Source organism: Coloeus monedula (assembly GCF_965178545.1).
Source record: "Coloeus monedula genome assembly, chromosome: 2".
Classification (NCBI taxonomy): domain Eukaryota; kingdom Metazoa; phylum Chordata; class Aves; order Passeriformes; family Corvidae; genus Coloeus; species Coloeus monedula.
This window is the reverse complement of record NC_138782.1, coordinates 33,615,084-33,642,269: the sequence shown is the minus strand read 5'-3', so window position 1 is coordinate 33,642,269 and position 27,186 is coordinate 33,615,084. Positions and strand designations below refer to the sequence as shown.

At 40.1% G+C, this 27,186-nt stretch overlaps 2 protein-coding genes across 2 annotated transcripts in view; both read left to right on the top strand.

Annotated features, from left to right (window-relative positions):
* The window catches only part of DNAH8 (dynein axonemal heavy chain 8), a gene marked incomplete at both ends in the record, with an annotated part of 113,127 nt that extends 107,059 nt beyond the window's left edge, over positions 1–6,068 (top strand). The window contains 5 exons of the mRNA XM_082276731.1: positions 1,079–1,235; positions 1,749–1,901; positions 1,992–2,181; positions 5,192–5,313; positions 5,781–6,068. Coding sequence (XP_082132857.1) covers positions 1,079–1,235; positions 1,749–1,901; positions 1,992–2,181; positions 5,192–5,313; positions 5,781–6,068 — 910 coding nt within the window. The remainder of the gene's footprint in view (positions 1–1,078; positions 1,236–1,748; positions 1,902–1,991; positions 2,182–5,191; positions 5,314–5,780) is intronic.
* Positions 6,069–17,089: 11,021 nt separating this feature from the next.
* The window catches only part of GLP1R (glucagon like peptide 1 receptor), a gene marked incomplete at both ends in the record, with an annotated part of 78,522 nt that continues 68,425 nt past the window's right edge, over positions 17,090–27,186 (top strand). The window contains one exon of the mRNA XM_082302457.1: positions 17,090–17,161. Within this exon, the coding sequence (XP_082158583.1) occupies positions 17,090–17,161 (72 nt within the window). The remainder of the gene's footprint in view (positions 17,162–27,186) is intronic.

Genomic DNA, 27,186 nt, shown 5'->3' with positions numbered 1-27,186 from the left:
GCATTCACAAAAAAATTTTTGTTGAAATGGTATAGTATCTAGATTCTCTAGTATTATGATACCATATCCAAAGCATCTTTAGGTGCTCTGGGAGTTCGCACATTCTATCCTTGGTTTCATGTCTTATGTAATTATGCATGACAAAGTAATAGAAGGAGATGGGTATCATATGAAAGTTGAAAAGTAAAACTGACATGCAAAACTGTGCTTTGAATCAGTAAGAATGCATGTCCTACATCACTCATTATGTATGTTCCTTGTGTAGCTGATTCCATAAGGTAAAAGTAGGCATTGCCAACACTTCAGTACTCCAGGCTTTCTTTCTTATTTCCCCTCATAGCTCTATGCCACTGGATAGCACTGTAACAAAAATACTCCTGTAATTCTTGTGTTGAAGGACTGACGTGGTCTACTATCTTTCATTATCCAATGCCAAACAAATTTAATTCACATTTTTGTATTGACTCAGAACATAAGTTTACATTAGCATTGCCCATGCTTCACAATGGAATAGAAGTTTTTAACCGGCAGTGCTGTAAATCTAGCAGCCCTTTTCATTAATCCTGAAATACCTCAAAGCAGAATGAATTTGCTAATTAATAAAGGGGCAGCTTGCAGAGTTATATCTCCACCTTTTCCTGCTTCTGCATTACACTTTTAAGAAGCAATTAAATGAGGCAAATATTCTTCCTTGTTACAAAACTTTTGTTGCTTCTTCCCAACAAATAGTTCTTTGAAGGGTCTTATCAGGAATATGCTATTTCCTTCCTTTTCCTCAGGATCCCTAGGCGGTTTTTCTGCCATCTCACAATCTCAGCTTGCAGACCTCCTTCTTATCCCTGAATTAGAAACACAGCAAGTGTATAACAGGGAAGAGGGAAGTCCATATTCTTTAAAACCATGGTAAACCAAATGTTCATGATCAGTGTATTACGGTTGGTGTGGTATGCAAAGGAAAACTGTTTTGTGTGGGTTTTGATTTGACTTGATGACACACTGGTTTTTGTGTGTTCTACAAAGTGATCATTAGCTATTAAAAAATCCTATATAATTGATAACATATTTCTCATCCTCTCAGATACCAAAGAAATACATCAGCTGATGTTTTAGATACTATCACCAACATCCAGCCTAAAGAAAGTGGAGGAGGATCTGGAGAAACTCGTGAATCAGTCGTTTACCGTTCAGCTGAAGATATGCTAGAGAAACTTCCTCCAGATTATGTCCCTCATGAGGCAAGCTAATCTTAGTTTTGTCTTACTGTTCTCTCAGTTGAGTTTTCACATTACACATTCCAAAAAAGAAACATTGAATTGTATGAAAGATCATATAGCTAGTAGTAGATTCAAGTAAGCAACCAACAACATTACTGCTACCAGCATGAATTGGTGTGAAGATTTTTTATTTAAAATCAAGACATCTAAATTGGTCATGGAGATATGTCATGGAGACTATGCTTGGACTTCCAAAGCTACTTGTGAAAACAGAAAAAAATCAGTCAACATTTTGTGATAGCAGTCTCCTGGGCCTTCTGGGTGAAGCCCTGTTCTAGCAGAATCATGAGTAAAAGTATCAGACAAAAAAAAAAAAAAAAAAACCTGCAACAGTTGTAAGGGGATGTTAGTTGAATAATATAAAAATCTAATACTTACTTTTCTGAACACACAGAAAGTTATGATATTGTATACTACAACAGCATTTCAACAATTTAGACTTAACTAAATTCCTTCTGTGCTTTTATATTTTAGGTAAAGGCTCGTTTAGTTAAAATGGGAGCACTTAACTCTATGAATATTTTTCTTCGTCAAGAAATTGACCGCATGCAGAAGGTGATCACAGTTGTCCGCACCAGTTTGAATGATCTGAAATTAGCCATAGAGGGAACTATTGTTATGAGTGAGGCAAGTAAAGTATATTTACTTCATATGGAATATTGTGCTTTAAACTATTACACTGATTGATTTACTTTGAATATTATTTAATTCCTTCAGAATTTAAGAGACGCACTTGATAACATGTATGATGCTCGAATCCCTCAAGTGTGGAGAAGAGTATCTTGGGATTCTTCCACACTTGGCTTCTGGTTTACTGAGCTTTTGGATAGAAATGCTCAGTTATCCACTTGGATATTCCAAGGGAGACCAAAGGTGTTTTGGATAACTGGATTCTTTAATCCCCAAGGTAAGGTTGCTGAAAAGACTTGAGTAGTAATGTATTGAATAATAATGTAATGGTTATACAGCCAGAGTGTGTCACAGAAGCCAAGACGACAAATGGGTTCAATGTGCACTCACAGCCCAGAAGGCCAACTGCAGCCTGGCCTGCATCCAACAGAGCATGGCCAACAGGGTGAGGGAGGGGATTCTGCCCCTCTGCTCTGTTCTGGTGAGAGCCCACCTGGAATGCTGCGTCCAGCTCTGGGGCCCCCATAGAAAGGATGTGGAATCCGCTGGAGTGAGTGCAGAGAAGGACCACGAAGATGATCAGTGGGCTGGAGCACCTCTCTTGTGAAGGCAGGAAGAGAGAGTTCAGCCTGGGGGAAGAGGCTCTGGGGGTGACCTTTATAGCACCTTCCAGTACCTAGAGGGGGCTACAAGAGAGCTGGACAGGGATTTTTCACAACAGCATTTGTGATAGGGAGGATGGACTTAAACTGAAAATGGGTAGGTTTAGAATTGATATAATGAAGAAATTCTTTACCGTGAGGGGTTGAGACATTGGAACAGATTGCCCAAAGAAGTGTGGGTGCCCCATTCCTGGCAGTGTCTAAGGCCAGGTTGGATTGGACTTGGTCTAGTGGAGTTCTCTAATTCTACATTTGGGGTTTTTTTTTGTGACCCTGCCCATGGCAGGGGAGTTGGAACTTGAGGATTTTTTGGTCCCTTTCAACCTAAACCATTCTATGTGATTCTACGGTTCTATGATCTTTTAGTCTGACCCATAAAAACAGTTTTTATATTACAAGAAGGAAAACATATAGTTAATAAATAAAATAATTTATCTTGTTGACATATTGTAGCATGATATTATACAGCTTCTAAAGAAAGTATACTTAATGATAATGATACAGCTTTTAAAGAAAATATTTTTTTTCTGTGGTTTGAAACTGTTTAACTCATTCCAAACTGTAAGTTGCAAGTATGGAAGAGCTTTAATCTAGAGAAAGATGTTACAGGAGCAACAAAATTACTTATAACAGTACAGTAAGAGCAACCACTCACTGGAACACTCTCATCAGAAACATGGTAGAGTCCCCATTTCTGGAGGTTTTCAAGATGTAATTGGACAGTGCTAGATAATCTCATCTAGTCTCCCTTTCCCATGAAAGGTTGGGCCAGGTGAACTTCCCATGTCACTTCCAACATGGACTGTTCTATGATTCTGTGAATGTGCAACTGTACCAGAATTTATAGCAGTTATCTTTCACAGAGAATTATCAACATTGAGTTTTCACGGCATATCCATTTCACAGGTTATTTAATGAATAGTTTCTTCAAATTCATCAAAGATGTGCTGTGAAGTACAAGTAAACATTATCTATCATTATCTGTTAATAGATTGATATTTTTATCATTTAGAGGAAAGAAAAAAAAATTTAACCACCTCCATAAGTAAAAAACCCCATTACCTTATTAGGTGTGTGTTCATAGGAGAATCTCCCTTAGCCTCCACAACTACCTGTACAAAATTCTCCTAAGAAACTTCTGTCTGATAGCTTTGAGGTGTTTTTTGTTTTAATTAGGCTTAACCTCTGAAATTCTTGAATGTTATATGAGTTACCTTTGCTTTGTGATGCTTTTGTTCTTACTGGCCTTCCTATGGCCAGGACTGTAAAAAGTACTAACACAGAAGTTTTTTTTAGAGTCACTCTCAGAAAGAGTTGAGGTGCCTGGAGCACATCCAATTTATTATTAAAAGATGGTATTGGGATGCCAGTCAAAACATCATTCCATTTGTATCCTAAGTGGCACAGCTGAAAAGCATATTGATCTCTGGTGATTCAAGAGCACACCACCTACAGTGTTGTAAAAGAAGATAACGGACCACATTGTCTCAACAAAAGAAAACATCTAGCCTAATAGGCAACAAACCTGAGACACAGATGGTCTTGAACTTATTGCTCCAAACTCTGTGTTCCAAAAAAAAAATAAAAGGTAGTCCTGCAGGTAGGGAGAGGTTTCTAAGTGCAAAATATGTGCTGTGGGTAGGGGTGAGGTGAGTATATTCATAATATTACACTATATTTGTAACACTGTTCACCAGGACCTTCTCTCTTAAGTATGCAGTTCTCTATTCTTCGTCTCAATCTCTATGACAGTTCCAAGTAGTTCTTCATCTAGTAGCATAAAATAGCAGATATCGAGTTTTTGGTGACTTCACTGTTATCTTCTGACACAGAAACAACCAGGTATTTGCTACTAGCGTTTCTGGTTTTGTAGCTTTTTCCTTCATAACACATTCAAACCTCTTTTCTGCTCAGTCATCTGTGCTTAAACTATTCAGCTCTCTGCATCACAAACCTTTTTTATTTCAAACCTCTGTTAAGTCTGTTCAAAACAATACTCAAAAAATCACCTAACTTGCTTCTCAGTTATGCCATCCTCTACCTTCATTTCTATCTAGGACTGCCGTTTTTCCCCCTAACAAAACATGTATTTTTCATTCTTCATAGGTACTGCATTAACTACATTCCCCACACTTACATAGTTATTTTATTATCATGCTCAGACACGTGTTTTCTGTTTTCCATCAATGAAATTCATTCTACTTTGTTCATTTAAAATACTCCCACCTTTTAGCTAAGTTGCCTTTACACAAATATCAGCTCACACAATGTTTGCTTTGAAATTCTTTCTTGAAAGACACCTTTATCATGGATCCTGTAGTTGATTGCCTTACAATAATTTGTAAGTCAGTGTCCTGAACAAATATTTCTTAACAGAGAAATTTAATAGAAAAGTACATGCCATTTAAAAATATTTTTCTTGGTGTGATGCACACTATGCCACTTTTGTCATTTGTTCCTATTTTGGTCCCAAAGAAAAGTTTGCTATCATTAATCAGGATGCTCATTTTCAACAGAACTCTGATTATCTGTCTACAAGTTCAGAGCAGAACCATGCTAATAACTGAGCAAGATTTTATTTTACCATGTGAGATAAATACTAAATGTCTGGCTTAATTTCTCAAGGATTCCTGACGGCAATGAAACAAGAAGCAACTCGAGCACATAAAGACTGGGCTTTAGATAAAGTTGCAATACATAATGATGTGCTAAAGCTAACCAGAGAAGAAATCACATCATCTCCTTCTGTATGTATGACATGCAAAGATGTTTCAGTATTAATTTTGGTATTTAGTTTATATCATGCATCACTGAGTTACTTTGGATTGATAGAGGAAAAAGTTACTATTGTCTTCACCTTAATGTTTTTGCTCAGCATAGAAGCCAAATACTAAGTATGAAGATTTTAATTTGTTCAGTTAGAAAAATGTTTAATTGAAAGAACTCTTTCATTGTACCACCTGTTAATTTTTGGAATTTATAGTAAACTTTACATGAAACTTTGTAGTATATAGACTTTATTGAACGACTTTTGTTGCCCTCCATTTCAGTAGCATTATCTTCTGAAAAAGGATTATATTATAGTATAAAATGAAATAGTTTGAAGAGATTCAGTGTCAGATACTTTTTACTATAAAACATACTTGACTTTTAATGGTGTAAGACAATTATTATGTTCTATATGTTGTGATGTATCTGCTTTCCCTGCACACAGGAAGGAGTATATATCTATGGGCTCTACCTGGAAGGTGCAGGCTGGGACAAACGAAGAAGCATACTCGTTGAGTCTACACCAAAGATCCTTTTTGTCCAGCTGCCTGTGCTCCATATGTTTGCTGTTGATTCAAGCAGACCTAGGGATCCCAAGCTCTATGTTTGTCCTCTTTATAAGAAGCCCATGAGGACAGATTTGAACTTTATTACAGAGGTCTATTTAAAGACAGCAAAGTCTCCAGACCACTGGATTCTGAGAGGAGTGGCTCTTCTCTGTGACATCAAGTAAGCTGTTTTTCCTCCCACGGCAGAAGAGAAATATGTGGCACATGTAACAAACTACATGTGTAATTCTTCTACTGCGCTTTATTTGGTGGCTACTTGTCATTATACTAGAAATTGCTTTGCAGTCTTGGCTTACTGATTTTTTTCTCTGCTTTCAGTAAATTCAGTTTGCCTTGGCTGTTTGTTTATAGTTTTAAAGTAAATCTTTCCAAGTAAGCTCATTGCTTGTAGTCTTTGACATATGCATTATATTACTTTAAATGAGTATTTGCTTTAATAATACAATTAATGTCAAATAAAATGTTATTTTAAAAGGAAAAACTTCGCTTTTTCACATTCTTTCACACGTACAACTTTTAGCTTGTGTTTCAGTGACATATGATAACGAAATTTAAAATCTCCTAGATACAAATTTAGATTCCTAGAGTCTGCATTATACACACATTACTTTCTTTGAGTCTGCAGGAAATGATATGACAGAAAAATATATTTGATCCATATTTTTTCCTGGCCTTTCTCAGAGCTCACTTGTTCTTGTTAAATGATCTAGATTAAGCAAAACTACACCAGGAATGTTTGTGACAGGAATATCCGACAGAGACCGGTATGTTCTCTGTCCAGTTTAGCTGTGTGGGAACTGAAGTAGAACAGTTCCAACTACTATAAATATGGATGTTTTTTAAATTAGAGAACCAGATTATTTACAAGTACAATTATTTTTTATGCATTTCATTTTTTCTCTAAAGTGTGGGTTGCAATCCTTGAAATGACTGTCACAGCATTATTCTGTGATGATACCCAGGAATATCTTAACCATGAGTTTTCCGGACATAATTAGTATTAAACTAATTCTGTTCATGTAATACTAAACAAGATATGCAGTCTACACTATCTCTTTAATAATCTCCAAAACATTTCTTCCTTTAGATACTTTTATTTGGCAACACAGTTTTTCACTTACACCCCATGACTGGAGCATGTTTTTCCTTTTGCCATTCAATAGTGTTCAAATGCATCTGCTGTGGCAAAGTGAAGCTACTACTTGACAAAGTCCCAAGCATCTGTTAGGATGACAGAAGGCCTTTCCTTGAGTTAGTCCTATGGCTTTCTGTTGGAGGTCACCATCCCAGGATATCCTCTTGCAGAACATCTGTGGCATGCAGGAAATAACAGTACATAGACACAACAGCATGAGATCATGATCAGAGCAACAGAAAGTGAGATCTCCAAATGCAATTAAGTAAAACATTTCTTCTCTGTCCTCTATAGATTTACTTAGATTCAAATACAAGAAACCCGCTGGTGTTGGATAACTTTTACAGTTTTTGTGTATTTTCAGAAGTTGTACCACAGAACTACATCTGCAAAAAAAGGGGGGAAAAAATCTGACTTTTCAATTGCAAGAGATTTTTCTCCAAGTAATCACAATATTGATGATAGAACTTGTGGTGGGTTGACAAGCAGCTAAGTACTCAGTTGCTTCTCCCACCCTGCCCAAGCACAATGGGACAAAGAGTTGCAAGATTAGAAGCTGAAAACAAGGGGGCCAAGACGAAGACAGTTTAATAAGTGAAGCAAAGATGCACACAGAAGAAAATTGAATTAAGGAATTTATTTACTGCTTCCCACTGACAGGCAGATGTTTAGCCACTTTCTGGGAAGAGTCTTAGCACACATAATGGTTACTTGGTAAGACAGATTCAGTGAGAACAGATTTTCCCCATCCTACTCCTTTCCTGAAGTCTTTGGTGCTGAACACGACATCATGTTTATGGAATATCCCTTTGGACAGGTTGGGTCGTTGCCCTGGCTTTTGCCCCTCCCATGTTCTTGTGCACGCCCAATATACTCACTGTGGGGGCAGAGGGGAAAACAGGTCATATCCAAAAAACAGCACAAGAAATACATGTATTCACTCCTACAAGTTTTTTTCCTGGTCTAGCCTTTCAGCTTAATTACAATGGAGAAACTATATGTAACCTTGAATGCCTCCACAGGTGGAGATGTACACTGTCACATTTACAAGTGAAAGCCTTTATGGGAAAATAGCAAGGAAAGTGCAAATTAATGTGCTGAGTTACACAACTTACACTGATGATGATTTTATTCCATTCAGTATAATACCAAGAGCAGAGATGAACAGTATATTGTTATCTCAACTATATTACATATTGTTGCTGCCTGTTCTGAGCTTCCCCTCCCCCTCCCCAAGACACTTGCCTCTGCCATGTGCTCTGAACTCCTTTGTTCCAAGCACGGGCAGAACCAAATGTAACTCAGACTCTTTAGCAGTGTCTGATTGGCCGCTCACCCCGGGTCCGCCCCCAGTCCTCCCCTTTCCCCTTCTCCAAATAAAAGAAGGACCCAAGAGGGGGCCCATCCTCTTTAGCTTTGCAACGCTTCCTGCGAACATCTGTGTGCTTCTGTTTCTTTTGAAAGCTTCTAATTGCAGGAAATTAAGCAGGCTAAGAGCTGTATTTCTCCCTCTTTGCTTCTGCTGGTGGTATCAGCTTTGCAGCTACTATTTGCCACTTTTAGAGCTACTGAAATGCTGGATTGCCCGTGCTACCTCTCTAGGCTGCCCGAGGCTTTCTAAGGCATCGAAACTGCAAGCCTAGCCAGTAAAAAGCTGTAAGTACACTTCCTCAGTATATCGCATCAGCTTCTTGAGAGCATCTCTTTCTTGTTTGTCAGAGTCCAATTCCCATTTCCCATCTTCTCTGAGCTGTCTAGGGGTTTGTTCCATTCTCTTTCCTCAATACCATGCATTAGCTCACTACTTTCAGGTTACAGTGAATGTTAATCTTCATAGAGCTTTCCAGGTAATTTATGGAAGTAATCTATGTTTTGTGACAACAACAATCTACTATGTATTCAGAAGGCTCTTTTTTTGTCTCTGCAAGTTTCAAGAATATTTATGAAGTATTTTCATGTCCTGGTCATATGTAGGATAGTATTCTTACACTTAATTTGTTTACAGCCAGCTCTTCAAACATTTGAAGAGGTGCAGTTAATTACTTGAACATTCCTCCCAGCTGTCATAATCTATAGGAACTCAAGATCCCAATTCAAGACTTTTCACTCCCAGGAAAGCTCTATACCTCCAGGATATTGTAATAAGCATTCAAATTCCTAAATTAACACAGTTTGTTGTGTTTCTTTAAAGTAACTAAAAAAAGTTACTCTCTGAACTTTTTAATGCTTATTTGCCACTCAAGTTACTGCGGTTCAAGTTGTGAGACAGTATTGTGGTGCCTAAACTGACAAAGAAAGGAACACCATGTCAGCAAAACACAAATATTTAACAGATGATCAAAACAAGACAAGTACTTGAAAGATGGCATGTAAGTATTCTCTATGAGAAAAGACCTAAGTCATGAAGGTCTGTGTTTGAGAATGTAAAGAAGACCATGTCCAGAATTAGCTTAGAGGGTGCCTCCCCAATGTGTATTTTTCTTCCCTCACGTGGTGGAACTGTCACCCAAAAGAATCTTCCTGCTCATTTACTCTGATTTTCAGAGGTAACTCAAGCCAGTAGACGAGGGAAGGTACTTCTACTCTTTCCTGCTGTTTTAGAACTGACACATTAATTGAGAGTCATTGATTTGCTGGTACATCAAGATACTTTTCACAGAACTTTTTCTTCCTAGGTGATGATTCATGAGAAGCCTGGAGCTTGGCTATGTGATGAGGTTTTATGTGACAATGGCTAAGAATTAATAAAAACTATGGAAAGAACTTGCGAATGGCAGGAAGGGGAGGATTTTCTGGTCAGGTTTCTAAATCTCACAAAACCACTGACCGAAATGAGCTTGTTCCAAGAAGGTAACATTTCAGCTAAGTTTTAACTTGAAAGATCTGTTAATTCCATAGAATCATTTTCTTCATCTACACCCTCTGTTTCTGCCTCTAGGTTCTGGTCAGTTCTAACTAAAATTTTTTCAGAATATTCATAGTTTATGGAAAGACCTACTGTTTTCTTATTCAGTAACTTCATTCACTAACCATATCCTTAATATTTAAACTAATTCATTATTTTTATTAGTCTGGAAGAACACCTGGCAGAAGCATATAAGTGTATTTCTATTGACACAAATACTGAAAATCAAATGTTTGGAATGTGCAAGCTGCAGTTCTAAGTATCTTGATGTTTCTGCTGATTTTTGAATATTTGGGTATAACTGGATTGCTGTGGCTAGTCTCTCATTCAGATTTCTTCAGAAGCCACTGCTATTATTTATACTCCTATACATCACAAATACTTCACCAAATTTTGTAAGATTTGGTACTTGTATCTGCATCACACAAGCAGAATATTCCTGACGTAAGGCTAGTTTTATAAAATCCAAAACCCCATGCCTTTTCTAGTGATTGGTACTGCCTTCAGAGCACCAAGAGCCATGCATATACTAACTCTTAGAAATTCAGGAAAACTGTTTTTTAACTTAGCAATGGTCCATGATAAAGGTCAAATCCGGAAGATGACTTTGAAAGCAGAAATACCATGTGATTCTTATACAGCAGATATTAGGAAGGGTAAATAAGGCACTGCTAACATATCTGACTTATTTATATTCCTCTTTATTTCCATTACAATTTCTAATTTATTTGATGTAAATACATAATGATAACATCATTGGGGACATCTGAACAGTCTCTGACTTCCTGCATCGACTATTTAATAAAGGAATGACTCAACCAAGGTATTAGTTAGTTAGATGACTAGTAATTAAGGAATATCCAGGAATACAAAACCCAAATTATCCAATTTCCACTATCTTCACATTCCCAGATGTCAAAAAGGATTAGTGGTTGCATTCTGCCAGTTAAAAAGTTAAATTTTTAGGACTTTAATTCTTATCTTGCTTTTAGATCTTAAAATTTGCCTTATTTTTTAATCTTGCTTTATTATGAAGCAAGATAGTCTTCATGGCATTCCTGTGAGGTTTAGTTTTCATCAAAATTATTTTAGCATTTTTCATAAATATTGAGATCTCATCCAATATTCAGCCTTAATATCAGTACCAACATTTAATTAGCGTACAGTTATCAGTATTTTCCTCCTAAGTCTCATTCAGCTCCACGGAGATGTGATTCCACCTTCTGGATATTAGCAAAACACTACCTTTTATTATTTCCAAGACAAAGTGACACACCTAAAGTTAGTGAATTTCCTCTCTGACTCCTTACCTTTTCCCCACCCCTGTCCCAACTCCTGGACTTTTCTGTGGATCTACAACTTCAAATGTCTTACAATATCAGCCGGCTGACTCCTTCAATTCACCTTACGCTTCATTTTCCCAAGCTGTCATAGCAGGATGTGTTAGCAGGTAAACTGTCTGCAGCTTTCTGCATAGATTCACTGCTCAGTAGTTCCTCCTACCAGTGTTTACATGTTTATGTTTGATATTCTGATTAGTCAAGTGGTTGTTCAAGGGGTCAGCTGATTAAAATCCCAAATATTAATTTCTCAAAGTCTGCTGGCTAACCACCAAAGTTGGATTTCTGTGAACAGACACTCAGAGACAGAATGATCATGCCTTACAGACATTTTAATTCACAGAGCTTCATTAAACAGGCACCTGCCCTTTGTCCCTGCAGCTTCAGATGACCTGTGGGCAGGCTGCTGTAGCAGTGGAAATGAAGGATGGTTAGGGTCACGCTCTCTTTTTACGGGGATGTTTACGATGTGACAAGCAACAGCCTCAAGGACATTGTGATTAGCAGCTTGTGATCTCCTTCTTACTGAGGAGTAGTTTGACGAAAAGTCAAACTGCTGTAATGCAAATGGCCATGTAAACGAAAACTATTAAACCATTATAATTACAATCTAGAGAACTTAATTAGTCACAGCCATGATAACGCATGGGAAATCCAAGACACAGGTTCCCAGTCTCACTCATTCATGCGGGGAATATTTTGACACAAAATGCTAGACTATAAAATTTTTTTTCTCAAGAGACACATCCTGTCCCTCTTCAATGGATATTTTTCTCAAAAAACCGTTAGATACTGCAGACAAGTAACCAGATGCTTGTCTCAGCATTTGGGAAGCATTTTACTGAGGGCATACAGGTCCTACCTATGAAGCATCTAGCAGCAGAGTAGACAGAAGTTCTCTCTGTCTCTTTGGAAAAGACCAGTATCAGACCATTGCACAAGATGTGTATCAAAATGTACAACACGGTTTTCCTCTTCTGTACTGAGGTTTCCCTTGGTGGGAAAACATTGAATGGAGGGATTTCCAAATAATTTCCTCACGGGAAAAAAGCTACCACAACCGAAGAGGGAGATGGGAGAGTAGTATTTCAGTCAATTTTACTTAATAAGTAGACTTACCTTTTTTTCCTTTGTTCTGTGAGTCATTGCTTCCTATGTTCTTGTAAAAAATGAGGAGAGAAATTGAATTCTTTGCTCAGAATTTCTTACCATCCTTTCTTTCCATTAGTTCAGCCAAGTAGCCTTCCATAGTCCAAAATACAATTCTTAACAAAGCTTTTTGAACAGGGGTTTTTAATAAGGAAATTTTAAATAGGAGTTGGGGATTCTGGTAAGAAATTCAAACTGTAATAAAAAAGTTATTTTCTGTTATATTACAAAACTGCAACTAGATTTGACATTTCTATAATTCTAAGATTTTTAAATATAGGAATCACTGGATCATATTCACAAAATAACAGTCATATGAATTTTTCAACAACATTTTAAGGGAAATATTTAAATCATTTTCTTCTTTATAAGACAGAGAACTGTATTGTATTGAAATTAAATACCTATCTAAATCATTCCCTCCATACAATCATTACACAGAATAAATTCCACAAAGCAGTTAGACTCCAAAAGTAGATACAACTATTTCAGTTCATTATGTAGTTTACAAAACTTCAGTTAAAAAAAAAAAAAAGCATTTATTTCTTTGTTTTCATCAAGAAATGTATCACCCAAAGTGTACAAGCCATACTGTCTGACGGCTGAAAAATGGAGCTCTCCATTACCTACAACCAGGCCCTTATATCTGGAAAAATAAGAAAATAAGTGAGCAACAGATTACGTTCATTCATTCAGAGTCTGCATCTACAATTAGGGAAACCTGGTTGATTTCAACCCCTGCATTCCAGCCCTGCAGAGCCACCAGGAGACATTTCATGAGCTGAGCACATTGTCCTGCACGTGGGCAGGTAACTTAAGTAACAGAACAATTAGTATTTAAAAGCACTAAATTAAAATTACTGAAATTTAATGCAAAATGTGTATCATGGCCAGCAACCAGAAGAAATTCTCCTGCTTCCTAATGCCCTTTAAAAACATTTAGCAGTTTTTTACATTGATCTGTCACGTAAGTATTTGCAGTAGTCATGTTCTGATTCAAAATAAGACAATTTTGAGTATTGTTCAGAAGTATAAATTAACCTGAAGTTCAGATTTCAAGGTGCAATTCATATACTATAGTTTCTCCAAAGATATTGAAGTATATATAGCTCCAAGACTAAATGTTCTTTTTAAACACCACTGTGCTGTAATTACAGTCATACCTTATATGTTTTTAACTCTCATTTCCATAATCCTGCTCAAAGCCACCTTTTTTTTTTTCCCCAGGAGGCCTACAGAAGGATTCAGCTTAGATAAACTTTTATTTCAGTTAAGAAGGTATTGATATGAGTTACAACTCTACAAACACCATTCAAACTCAAGGATTGAACACTGAAATTCTTCTTCTTTCCTAAGCACGTTATTTAAAAATTTTAAGTGATTTGAGTTACTTCATAGGTGCTAGTTCCCAGCTCAGACACTTTAGCTTTTATTGAGCTTGGAGGATCTTTTCTCACAGTTTCAGAGACAAAGCATTCAGTCTCTCGTGGGACAGGGATGTTACTTTCTGCATACATAAGTTCAGTGGTGGTAATTTTCAGATAGCAGAGAGCCCAAACCCTTGTGATGGCTTTGTTTCTTGCCTGCAGTTACGTTTATGCCATCTCCACAGAAAGAGATTATCAGGGGAGATTACTGAAAGAGACACTGAACTTTTTCACAGTGCAGTTTTGTCCTCAAAACATAGTCAATTGCATTAAGAATGCTTTAATGGTCATAGAAGTGTGATAATCCCTGTGTTGCAGTGTAACTGCAAGGCAGCTCCTCCTTAATACATGAGAGGTCTGGTCCAGCTGGAAGGTAAGGGAACAAGAGCAGTTACAAAGTCCTGCATTTTAAATAGCATCTGCAGTCCTTCAGCTACAGAAAAAGAAGTGCTTGCCTCAGCAAACAAAATTCTGAAGTTGAACAAAGCTTCATAAACTCCTTGCATTGTATTTTTTAAACTGAAAGGATCCCAGCTCCTTTCAAATTTGGGTAGTGTCATTTTAAGGATTCACTTGGCTACTTTCAAACTGTTCTTTTCTTGCATAATCACTGATAAGAGATCAAGTTAAATTGTAATATTACTAAAAACATGAATAAATATAACAAAAATCCAACAGACCCAGGTTTGAGAGACAACTTTCAACAGTATTTCCTCACAAAAAAGATTTGAATTTATTGAATAAATACTCTTCCATCTCTAGGAAAATGACCTGTCTTTTAATACAGGCATTTAAGTCAACGGGATTTCTTTAGTCTTGTGAGATTTGAGAACAGCTTCCTAATGGGTACAGTGAAAATGCACCTGTTCAGAGTTTACTCTGATCCACTTTGTTTTTTTCCTCTATTCATATAGATAACACTGGTGTATGTGTTTTGTTAGAATTATAGAACTTTGGCAAGAAAATAAACTCCCTTGTGCTCCAGCTGGTCCTCGGAGATCAGAGGGTCTGGGTGCAGTTGGGATTGATTTCTGATTATAACCAACTTGGCATTAAGGCTGGTCGTGTTTAATAGGTACTTCCATGAGCACAGATTCACAAATACTGCAGTTTCAACACTGTAGGTCTGGTTGTGGTCAATAGGAACTTGTACAACCACAGATCCACAAACACTGTGGTTTAGTGAAGCAACAGAAATACAGATTCCGAATTGAGGTTGATAAATGCACTTGATGCAATAGGGATATAATAATAACAATAATAATAATTGTATGCAGAAGCTTACCGAAAAAGGCATCCTTGCTTGGGAAGAGGGAGAAGAGAGAAGACAGTAGCCCATCAACTGTCTCCAAGGTCCTTGTGGGCCTTCTTCCTAACTAGGTGACATTTCTACCCTGCTTTATACAACCCAATCTTATACCCCTTCTCCTCCTGTATAGCATGATCTAAGGGGGGAACTGAGTAATATAGTCATGTATGTGGTAGCATGTACTTCATTGAGCTTAATAGCATATGCAGTTTGCCTGCTAATATTTAAATGTCCCTTAATAAGGGGCAAAAGTGGCTTTTTTGGCCATGGTGTCCTTCAGAGTTCTGGTTATACAATTTTTCTCCATTCTGTGTGTCTGTTAGAGCCTAAACAACAGCCATTCTATCTCCACAGCATCTCTTCCTTCAGCCAACTCAACCTTTCTTGCTGTCAGTCATGCAGATCTCCATCTGCAAAGATAACATAGAGGGTACCCAGTGTAGGCTGTGATAGTTAAGCCCTAGTCCTTGCCTGGCTGCTTGGTGATCATCCCTTGGTATGATGTCATCATGCCTGAATTACCTTTGATTATTTCCAGAAAGCAGAGTTATTCTCCAAAGTAAAATTCCTGCTTCCTACAGGGTATTCGTCACCGTCGTAGCCCTGATGAGGCTTTTCAATGGAGGCATGGGCCCACTAAGGTCTGGTAAAAGCAGCTGGCCCTCTGCTGCACACCGGTGCTGGGAATCATCTCAGGAGCAGAAGTCTTAACTGGAAAACTTAATTAATTAAGCCTGGTGCAGAAACAATAGAGAGCAGTAAAGATTGGTATGTGAAATAGGCACACCATGCTAAGGCTGGTGGTGCTATCCAGCTGGAAGAGTTTTCTTTCTCTTTATTTAAAGGTTTCTGTTGCCTGGCCTGAAGGTAGTAACTTTTTTTTTTTTTTAAATCATTTTTTTCTCTCATTTTAGAAAAGATGAAGGAAATATCTTTTCAGCCTTCAGTCAACCAAACCACCATGACAGATTCTTTCTGTCTGGAGATAGCTGTTGAGATGTAAGTGCTGCCCTGACAATTCACACTGAGGAATTTAATGATCTCACAGCATCGATGCTCTAACTAGTTACATTTCCAAAACATCATACTGATGCTGTGTTGTATTTGAAATTAATACATACCATTAATATTTAAGCTATTAACTTTTTTACATTCTAGCTGCATCTAACTGACCAATGTGAAATATTTTCCCCACTTCCTGCTTCAGTTTTGAGCTTTCCTTCTAGCTCTCATGGCTTCCAGATTCTGGTGTAGAATGTCACCAAATACAGGTGCTTTAGTGAATGTTTAGTTCTCCTAGTCAGTGCAAAGTGAATAAATAAGAACAGTAATATGAATCTAGCACAAAGCAGTTTCAGAGTCTTCTTTTGCTGGGAAAATTAGTATTCTAAATCATCCACATTTACACATCATACTACTGCCGGGACTGACCTGTGCCCGTCTTGAACTTAGAAAGCAAGCTCTGATCTGCTCTGCGTGCAGCTCTGCAAATTCACGTTATAAATGGATAATTGCATTCACAATTATTAAACCTAATAAAACTTGGACGTCATGAACAGCATGAAGGTCACCAAGATGCCCAAGCCTGAACAGATTCAGAGTAAAACAGACGAAAATAAGAAGTTGAAAAGGTGGGGGGCCGGGATCACAGAGGCGCTTCCTCGGCTTTTTCTTTCCCTTCCCCTCCCGACACCCGCCCGTGGAGCGACCGCCACCCGCGGCAGCTCCTCATCCCCGCCGGGCGGGGCCGGGCCGGGCCGGGCTGTACCTGGGCCAGCCCCTCCCCGCCTTCGCCGCCGCTACAAAAGCGGCCGCCGGAGCCCCCGGCGCGTCCGCCGCCGCTCTGCTGTGCCCGCCGCGGAGCCTCCGCGGAGAGCCGGAGCCTCGCCGGGCCCCCGCGCATGGGGGCCGCCCCCGGACATGCCCTCCTCGCCGCTCGGCTTCGCTCTCCTGCTGCTGGCGGCCGCGGGAAGGTCCCTCCCGGTGAGGCGGGTGAGTGGCTGCGCTGAGCGCGGGGGCTGCGCGGTGCCGCCCCGGCCCGGCCGGGCGCCCTGAGGAGATCCCGCGGGGGCTGCGCTCCGCTGCGGTTCTCCCGTAGCCGCGGGTCCGGGCGCGCCTCGAAGAGAAGTCAGAAGTTTAAACCCGTTACTTTTTGGGCGCTCACGCCAACACTTGCGGCACAAGCGGCGGCCGCCGGGGCCGGCGGGGTTGGAGCGCGGAGAAGTCTCGGCGCGCGGGTCCCGCGTATGAGGCGTGCGGCCCCGCCGGCGGCCTCGGCGGGCGGGTGTGGGCTGAGGGCGAAAGAGTGGAGGAAAGAAGCGGAGACGCTGCTACTGCGGGGGCATTGCCCTCGAGGTAATGCTCCCCCCCGGCACCCACAGGAAATAACACGCGTGTCTGTTATGGCAAACAAATGTAGTGCCGTGGGAAAAGCAGAGCAGGGTCCTGGCGGGGGATTGTAGGGTCGGCTGTGACACAGTGTGAGGGTGGGAAGGCAAGATATAATCTGTGTGAAGAGCAAGGTGAAGTGATGGGGAAAAGGGAAAGGGTCAGAGAAAGGATGATGGACAGAGAAGGCTGTCTGGTTTGGTGGACTGGGGACAGACAAGAGAGACTGATGCGGAGGGGTGGAGGTTACAGTGTTGGGGTGGCTGCCGGAGTCTACTGCTGTAGGGAGAGCAAGGACAGGCTCAAAGCTGGCATTGTGGGCTGCAGAGGTCAAGGAAAGGACAGTGTATCTGATGATGGACCAAATACACTGTCAAGTTTCTTTGCAGTTGCTAAATGCTTTTGGGGTTACAGATTTCTATAATACAGCACTAAGAGGATCTGTTTAATACCCAGCTGGGTCTAAGCCTGTAGGGTCGTCTGACATGTTGGTTTTCTTGGTGGGTTTGTTTTACTTGCTGTCTACCTCAGGCCCTTAAGGAAAGGTGCAACAGGCACAATTTACTCTAGGGAACATTCCAGTTAGGAAAATCTCTTCATTATTAAGATGATCAACCGCTGAAACTGGGGAGCCTCCATCTGTGGAGGTGTTTGGTATTTGGCAGGATAGATCACTGAGCTGCTTGAGCTTGGACCACAGAGCAAACTAATGATGGGGCTGCCAGCAGTAGAGAATCAAAGTGAAGTACATTTCTGTGCCAAGGGGCCTCCTTTAGCTGGATGAAGAACTGGAAGCAGGTGAGAAGAAAAGAGGCTTCCATGGCCTCAATGCTATAACTTCATTCATACAATAAAACTAGTACTTTCGTAGCCTTTTCTGACACTAGAGGGTCTTATCTGACAACTTCTCTAGAGCAATGATTGTGCTTGTTGTATGCTGAGAAACTGTACAAAGTACTCTGCTCAGTCATAAGTGTACAAAAGTATGAGACTTTGCTATCTGAATTCTTCTCTCACATTCAGTTTAGAGTAGTGTTAAAGGTGATATTTAAAGGAAACTGAAAATAGCACTGCACAGGCAATAGCAGGTAATAAAATCTGTGAAAGACAGATGTGAGAGGAAGGCAGAATTGCGATACAAAGTTGAGGGAAGAAGAATTTTGTTGGTGCTGTGACTAGTGTTTTACTTTGACATTCCCTCTCTCCCCTTGCCCTCTCAAACAAGTGAGGAAGGGAAGAGGGAGAAGAGAAAGCTGAGAACGTACATAGAAGGAAGAAAAATTTTAGGAGTTTTTATCTGAGGTGGTGCTGCCCACATGCCATCATCTTAAATGCAGGGTGATGGGTAATTCCTAGGTCTGGATCTTCCTTACAGCATTGAGGGTAGTAAAATGACCAAGAGCTGGTAGCACATGGCTGCATTGCAGAATCTCATTACTAATGACAAGCTTGTGTCCTTTCCCTGTTTGGCCTTGAGCAGTGATGCCCTGCTGCTGAGCGAGCTGACAGACAACTGACCACTGGTTCCCTGCCATCCAGCCATCTCTTGGATTTGGATTTCAGACCCTGCTTTTCTATGTATTAGTTTTGCTCAAAGGTTTGATAAGATAATCTTGAAGACCTAGTTTAAGTGTCAGTGAAGAGCAGAAAAGAGCTGTGCCACAGTTTTGATTTGGGGGGTCCCGTTCTTCAAACTACCCCTGCTTTTGTTTCACAGGCTAAATGGGAATAATAGAGGTGGTCTGGGTAGAGGCAGAAACAATGAATTCAGTGGAAAGGCTATAGATATTTTGCTCTCCTCACCTCTTATTTCTGAAGTGCTCTGGTATGGGAATAGGAAAGCACTCATGTAAGTATCAGTGTTGGTGCGTGGGTATGTGTGTTACTGGTGCTCTCAGCTACTATTGTGTTACTCAGGCTTATTTAGATACAGCAGCCAGCTGTTCTCCAGATCAACAGCATGACTTTGTTAGGCTGCAGGTGTTAGGGACATGTAGATTTAGTTACTGCTACTTGCTCACCCTTCTGAAGCCTGCTGTGGCTGCTTTCTTGTTCTGCATGCAGCATCTGCTTCTTTAACTGTGGGTGTATAGGATCAGGTATTTGTCTCCAGGAGGGCTAGTTTTGAATCCTGATAAGCTTTGAGGAAAAGATGCAGTGTGAGGGGGGTGGTTTTGAATGCCTTGTTAGTGTGCTGTACTCTGCTCTTGAGGGTATGGAGGTCCCAAGAGTGTTTGTGTGCCCCAGCCCAGGCTTGCAGAACAATGCCTATTTTGACTTCTTGTGTTCTGTTACATGCCCTAATGCTGAGAAAACTGAACTATGGTTCCTGACTACCACTGTCTTGTAGGTCTGTGTTCTTTAGAAGTCATTAGGGTGGGAAAATGACTGTAGATAGAGCTTGGCTGAAAAACAAGAAGAAAAGTGCACCTGGAAACTAGTGACTCCTTGCAGAAGCAAAGATGGTGAGTTGGACTGCATCTTGATTAGCTGTATCTTCACCTGGGTAAAAATCCCTCCATTAGTAGGTTGGCTGGAGGTTCTGAGTTACTCCTTTTCTCCCTTTTCTGCTCCCAAAAGCTTCACAGAACTGTTTTTTGGTTGTTTTTTGTTGCCCGCACTCTGAAAGTCAAAATATGCTAGACCACTCTCATCAGCATATACTGGCTGAGGCATAGAAAGCAGTGGAGGAAAGGGTGGACGAGGTCTGACACTGTGCCATCTTGCTGTAGTTATTATTCAAGGATACTTGGCTGGCTTCTAGGTAATGGGCTGCTTTCCCAGGAATATGGTCAGATTCTTAAAAACTTAATATTTGTAAGCTATTTGAGTTCATTACTATATTATTCTAGTATAAAACTTAAATTAGATGATTGTATTATTTAATTCAATGCAGATTAAATTGCTGTCTAAGTGACTAAAACCTTTATGTATTCATAAAATAATGTGGGGATCTTTGTTTGTTTTGTTTAGAAACAACTCTAATTTTCTGGAAACTTTATAAAGCTAGGGACAGTGTGTGTGCTATAAAGCCAGATGGCCTAACATAGCAAATCTGATTACACAAACTAAAAAGGTACTTAGGATATCCCAAAAGTAACTATACTGATGGGAGGTGGGGATGACACATGACATATCAGGCTTAAGGAGCCTAGGACAAGGGTGTGTAGTGAGAGGATCAGTGGGAATGGCTTCAAACTGAAAGAGATTAGGTTTAGATTAGATGATAGGAAGAAATTCTTTACTGTGACGGTGTTGAGGCACTGGAACGGGCCCAGAGAAGTAGATGCCCCATCCCTGTGTGTGCTCAAGGCCAAGTTAGATGGGGCTCTGAGCAGCCTGGTCTAGTGTAGGTGTCCCTGCCCATGACAGAGGGGGTGGAACTAGGTGGTCTTTAAAATCTCTTCCAACCCAGGCCATTCCATGATTCTGTGATCTCCAAGGGCCAAAGGAAAGCACTGTATTTCACACAACAGAACAGTGACTTGGCCCTTGGCATTGTTTAAAAGCTCTGATGTCTGTTCCAGGAAAGTTTTAAGTTAGTGAAACAGCTCTTAAATCCTTCCCCCTATTTCTATTGCCATTACTGCACCACCACCATTCCACACACAGACCACTCCACCACTACTGCCTTGCCCCCCAGACTAGGAGACAGTCTGAGAATTTGGACAAAAGTATTTGAGGAAAAGTGTAGACAGATACAGTTGGGCATGGAAGGACAGATATTATGGTTTACAAGCACATGTAGCTCTCCTTTGTGAGAAGAACTTGTATTCTCAAAGTGGAATGGAGATGGAAGTGATAGAGCTTTGTAAAGCTAAAACTCCCACACTCCAAAAGTTGTGACTCTATAGCTGAGATAAATTTCAGTGAAACTGGGCCTGATACACAGAACATAAACAGTTGTCTGCTGGCTGTCACATTTTTAAAGGCATTGTATCACATCTGGTTTCTGCTAGCCTGTATAAATAGGGCTTTAATTTGCCTAATTGATTGACTGCCAGTTACTTGAGAGGACACATGAGGAGGAGCTGTTACCTCTGAAATCACAGGGCCTTCACTAGTTTTTAACTTGGAAATAGTCCTTTTCAAAAATGATTGTCTCCTTCTGCAGTGGTGTAGGGAAATGAAAGCTGTTACCATCTTCTTTCATTAACAGCTTTTTCATTTCTGTGATAAACCAGTGTATGTACTGCCACCAAGGCTGCCTGCTCAGGTTTCCTTGTGCAGCACATCAGTTCTATTAGTTTGTGTCTTAACAAAAGTAAGTGTACACAATAGCAGGTATGTCTGTGTTTTGTGGGGGAAAAGAAATTGTCAGCCTAGTAGATAAAAGACCTTTTATTTAAGCTCTACAATGTTGTTTTCTTGTGAGCCCGAATTAAAACATTGGGCAGGAACTCATTTCATTAAATAAAACTTCCTAACCTAGCTACTGAAAAAATATCAAGTTTACTGCTTGCATCCAATGCTTCCCATTAGAAAAGGGATAGGGTAAACAGTATCTAGGGATCTCTAGCTTGCCAAATAGAAGGTAACTCCTTCAAATGTCATAGTTTAATATGCAGCTAATTTAAATTTATGATGGGTGGGGAAAAAAGTTTGGTGGTGGTGGCTGAATACTGTTCTTTGATGCCTCTTTTTGTTCAGTGTTGGAAACTGGTGGTTTTGAATTTCAGCTACGCTGGGGATATGATTGCTGCATTCCAGTGATCACTTGCCTTGATGTGAATGTGGAGGAGCTTAGGAAATACGTGTCGATCTTCACAGGCAGGAGGAGAATCTCCAGAAAAAGTTGTAGCACCATCATGATTTGTAGTTTATAAACATGAAAACTCCACCCCTTCCACTGCTGGAGGAAAGTAGATGACTCTACTCTTACTGCCCGGGATATGGACCTGTGCAAAAGGAAACTCCCTGCAGTTTTATTGGGACTTCAGCAAGCCTTGCAGACAGTGTTCCAGGGATACAGTGTGGCACATCTTTGTGGAGGAGAACATGATTGGATTCTACCAGTTGTCCTCCCATTAATCTTTATGGTCTCGTCTTCTTAAAGAAACAGACAACTGCCACTGCCTCTGATGTATGTAAATGAATCGATCCAGGTTGCCTAAGTGTGGCCATGATACCATGAACAGCTCTTTCCTAAATGTTTACATGAAACCTTGTGAGCAGCCCCAGCCTCAAGGTCAAATATGGCTTCTTAGTATCATAAATACTGTAGTTCTTGTATAGAGAAGACAGGGGCTTAATTTAATCGAATGAACAATCAAAAATATGGTAACTTTGTAGAGGAAATTGTAGTTTAGACGTGAATAAGAATATTTCCTTCAACTGGTCGTTTTACTGACTACATCTTATTGCTGTTTCACTATAATTGATTGTTAATAGATTGCTGTCTTAATGTAGTGTTGTATTGTCTGCTATGTTTCTTGCAATTGATTGCATTTCATTGTTAGTTCACCTTCTCACCATCTTTTTCCTCAATTGTTTTATGCTGGCTTTTTCAATTACCATATTTTTGTCTTTCGGTCATCTGTTCATTGAGCTCAGCTGCATTCACCTGCTCTGTCCTTGCCTTGTCCCACTTGTGCACATGCCCTGCCACTCTCAGTGCCTGCTTTGATGACTTTGGGACAATATTTGAAACTTGCATTCTATTATTGATAGATACTGTTTTAGCTGTTGGGGTTTTTTTTATTACCCATTTCCTTGCTCTGTTGCTTTTCCTGTGTGCTCTCTGTTGCATTGTGGGATAAGTTCAGGAAAAGGCACTTGCTTTCTCTTTGTGCCTTGGAATCAGCTAAAGAGTTGTGATCTTTGGAGAAGAACCTTTTTGCATGTGTGAAACTATGAACCCTTGGAGCACAACTGAGAAGCTTATGACTCTTTTGGTGTCCTGCCTTCTTCACTACCTTCTGGCTCTCTCTTCCTTAGAGGACAAGTGAACATGAGTTAGCATGTCATCTAAATTTGTTGTAATTGGGGCATATCTGCTCACCCACTTGTGCCTCTTACCCTTGTTCAGGCTGATTTTTCTCTCTCCTTTCTGTAAAACTGCACTGCTGCTTTCCTTCTCCCTTGCCTCCCCAGCTGTCCCTTCTCCCCATGAAGCAGTCTCTTTGTTAGATTTAATGAGTTAGGGCAAACAGGAAGGGGGATGTGGGGTGTATATATATCCTGCATAGGACAATCTCTGAAGTCTTGCTCTTTTTAAGACTTTCATTTCTGACTAGGATGCTTTGGTCACTCCTCTGACATCTGGAGTTCTGGTGCTCCTCAGTACATCAGTCTGAAAGCTGAATCACACTGAAAGGCCTGGCATCAGGTAAAACAAAACACTTGTGTGAGCAGCCTGAGGGAGAGCAGTGCTGTCCTAGAAATCCTTCTCTAAATGGGAAGAATGGTGACCACTGAGTTTTGTGTTGAGTATGTCTCTGGTGCCTGGCAGAAGTGTATGGAACTGTTCTCTTATACCAGAGCCTGTGTTTGTGGCAGCGTGAGTAGGCTGAGACTTGGTCTTAGATGTGGACAAGCCAAATGCAGGTAAGAAGCTCAGGCCTGCCTTCTGGCTGCTCTGGCTCTGCTTATGGTGGGTATTTCTCTGGTGCTTTGAAGGTGGTCCAGCTACCTGTGAGCATGATGTATGTCCTGAAGCAAGCTGAGGAAGAGATGCTATAACCAAGCTTTACCCTGATGTCCACCAAGCACTCAAGGGAGATGTACAACAGTCATTCTGATGAAATGTGTGGATTGCACCTCAAAAAACCAGTCTCAGGTTATTTCATGATACGTAGCATTAATCTTCCTCTGAATTCTGCTAACAGCAAACTTCTATGTGTTATAGGAAACAACTGTTGTATTCTTCCCTTTGCTAATATTCCTACTCCCATTCTGCTCCATAGGTATCAGCATTGCTCCTGTTGTGACCAACATCTCCTGGATGCTATATTCATCCTTATGTATTATTTCATTGTGAAAGCTGAAATTTTTTTTTTCTCAAAGCACATTCCAGTTGTTTAATTGCAGCTCAACTTTTTTGCAACTGAGTTTCAGAGAGTTTCTCATGTAACCAGACTGAGTCAAATTTTGCATATGCTCATCTTTTAGCAATTCAGTCTTCCTTGGACATCTGAAAGAAGCCCTCACAAAATGAGTGTAATTGGACTTTATGACAGTATAGGATGTGACTGGGGGACATAAAGGACAGATGAAAAGTAGGTGATTTCTCAGCTGTAGCAATGGGGCCACAGTTCTCTAAGAATCTCTTAGAGCAAGTAAATCAGAGAATTACCTTACTATCTCTGATGGGTGTCAAAACCTGTGACCACCTTAAAAAAAAAACTCCAAGCAAACAAAAAAACCGCTTGAAAATCACTCTAAAACAGAACTGAACTTCCAAGGCATTCTTGAGCATCTCTTTAAATTTGAAGTTTGCTGTAACTAAATAAGGCATTAGGAGAATAGTAGGTGAGGGGGTGAAGTATGTTCCTGCAGCTGCAAAGATCTTAGCAAGTCTTTAATGTTTTTCAAGATGACACAGTCAACTTTTAATGGAGAGAGGAAAGGACGAAGGATTTGGGCTCAGTTAGATGGAGACACTGCTTTTTAACTCACTTGTTATGTTTGAGGTCATGTATGCACAAAGCATACAGGAAAACATTTGATGTCCATATTAGCAGGAGCCTTGGTGGATGTGGCTTAATATTGTGTTCTGTGCTGCAGTTCATCTCTAAAGTCCCAACTCTGGAGAAGGTTTGGAGACATTAGAATAACTTTCTCTTGACTTTTGTCTAGTAGCCTTCTGTGATACTTGTTTCTTTCCTAGATTTTTATTGAGTGGAAGATAAATCCTAGGCACAGTGTGCCATGTGTGTTGTCAGCAACCCAGAAGGTGTTTTTGCTCTCTCCTGTAAAGGAGACTATCTCTGAACTATTGCAGGTGAAGTAATGGCAGAAGACTTGCTCCCTTTGGGTGATGCTTCTGGTCTAGTGTTTGACTTTTGCAGGTGCCTAGTAGAAATTCTGAAGAATAGGCTTAATTTAACTGCTAAGCTGTGGTGTGAAAAAGTAGTACTTGTTACCTGTCAAATCTTCTGGGAGAGACTGGCCTGCCTGGTATCTGCAATCCTCTTCCACAGATTAATTTCCTGACATGTACAGGTTCCTGGCAATGCAGTAGCCTCTTCATAGATTTTCTTCAAGATGGAAATTGATAACTTTGTTTCTCCTCTGACATGTCTGAAGTGTTGTACAGAAGCTACTGAAGAGCTGCTGTAAGTCATTTTGATGTGCAGAAAGGGTTGGGTGTACTGAAGTGCTGAGAAGTATCAGGTGTCTTACTTTGTCTAATTGGAGGGGGGAACCAGGAAACTCAAAAGGCTTGGTTTATAGGTTACAGAATGTTCTATTCAACTACTACTTTATGAAATTACTAATTTACTCATCCCAATGTGATCTTCGTGTTGTTCAGGCTCAGAGTCAGCACCTTGAGACCTGGAATGGGGTGGCAGAGCAAAGTACCTGTCATGTTTGCAAAGCCCAGAAACGTGTTGCCTTTATGGCTGGTTGTGACTTCCCTACAGACTGATTGTTGGCCTGAAGAGGTCTGTACAGAACATAAGCATCAGTGCTTGAATTCTTCACTCTATTTTGGTATGTGAAATTGAATGGTAATCATGAAGTGTGAGGAGAACATCAATATCTAGGAGGCTAACAGCCTGTCCCCTATGCCCCAAAATCACCAGAGGTGCTACTGCTGTTGTGGAAGGAGCCAGACTCGGTAAAGCACTTACACTTCTCCTAAGTCACCTCCAAAAGGATATTGGTACAGCTGTGGATGGATTACAAATAAAATACACAGCTATGTATGACTAGATCAATGATAATCAGGTCAATCTCCATCTTCCTCCTTCAGTCCTGTTCCTCCCAAATAAAAATGTTCTGCTGTACGAAGCTTTTAGTTTTTATCCCTTGGGATGGGAAAATTAAAGGTGTAGTATTTGGTCTAAATTATTTAAAATAGCAGTTGGTATTTGCTTTTGTCAGATGCTGTGATGCTCTAATATACTGCCCTTTTCATTACTGTTTCTTAATGAATACAGATTCTTCAAGTACCATTTGAAATGCATCACTCTAAGAATAACAAAAAGATCCCATTCCTTTTAAACTCAGTGACACCGCAGGCAGAGTACACTCTGGGAAAAAGAGAACACAGAATACTATTATGTGCTGTTTACAATGACACTATTATAAATTGCACATCAAATAAATTAAGATGTGTTTGTAGTGGACTTCTTTCAAAAAGCCCTAAATCCTTAATATGTATGATCTCTCTAAATGAACTACAGAGCATCACAGATGGCATGGATGCCTTTCAGATATAAAGGTAGGCAGAAACATCCTGTTCAAACAGTATTTCAGAAAATGAAGTTCCAACACATTCATTGTTGTGATAGATGTGCTTTGAGCCTAGATCTTGGCAATCCTGTTTATTAGTTGAATTGAGTAGAGGTTGACACAGGAAACTTGAAAAACCTGCATTCAGTTGCACTCAGCTTTGCTCTCTATGGGCTTCCAAGGGGCAGCAATTTTATCTTTTAATTAACTATAGTTAGAGGAGAAACTTC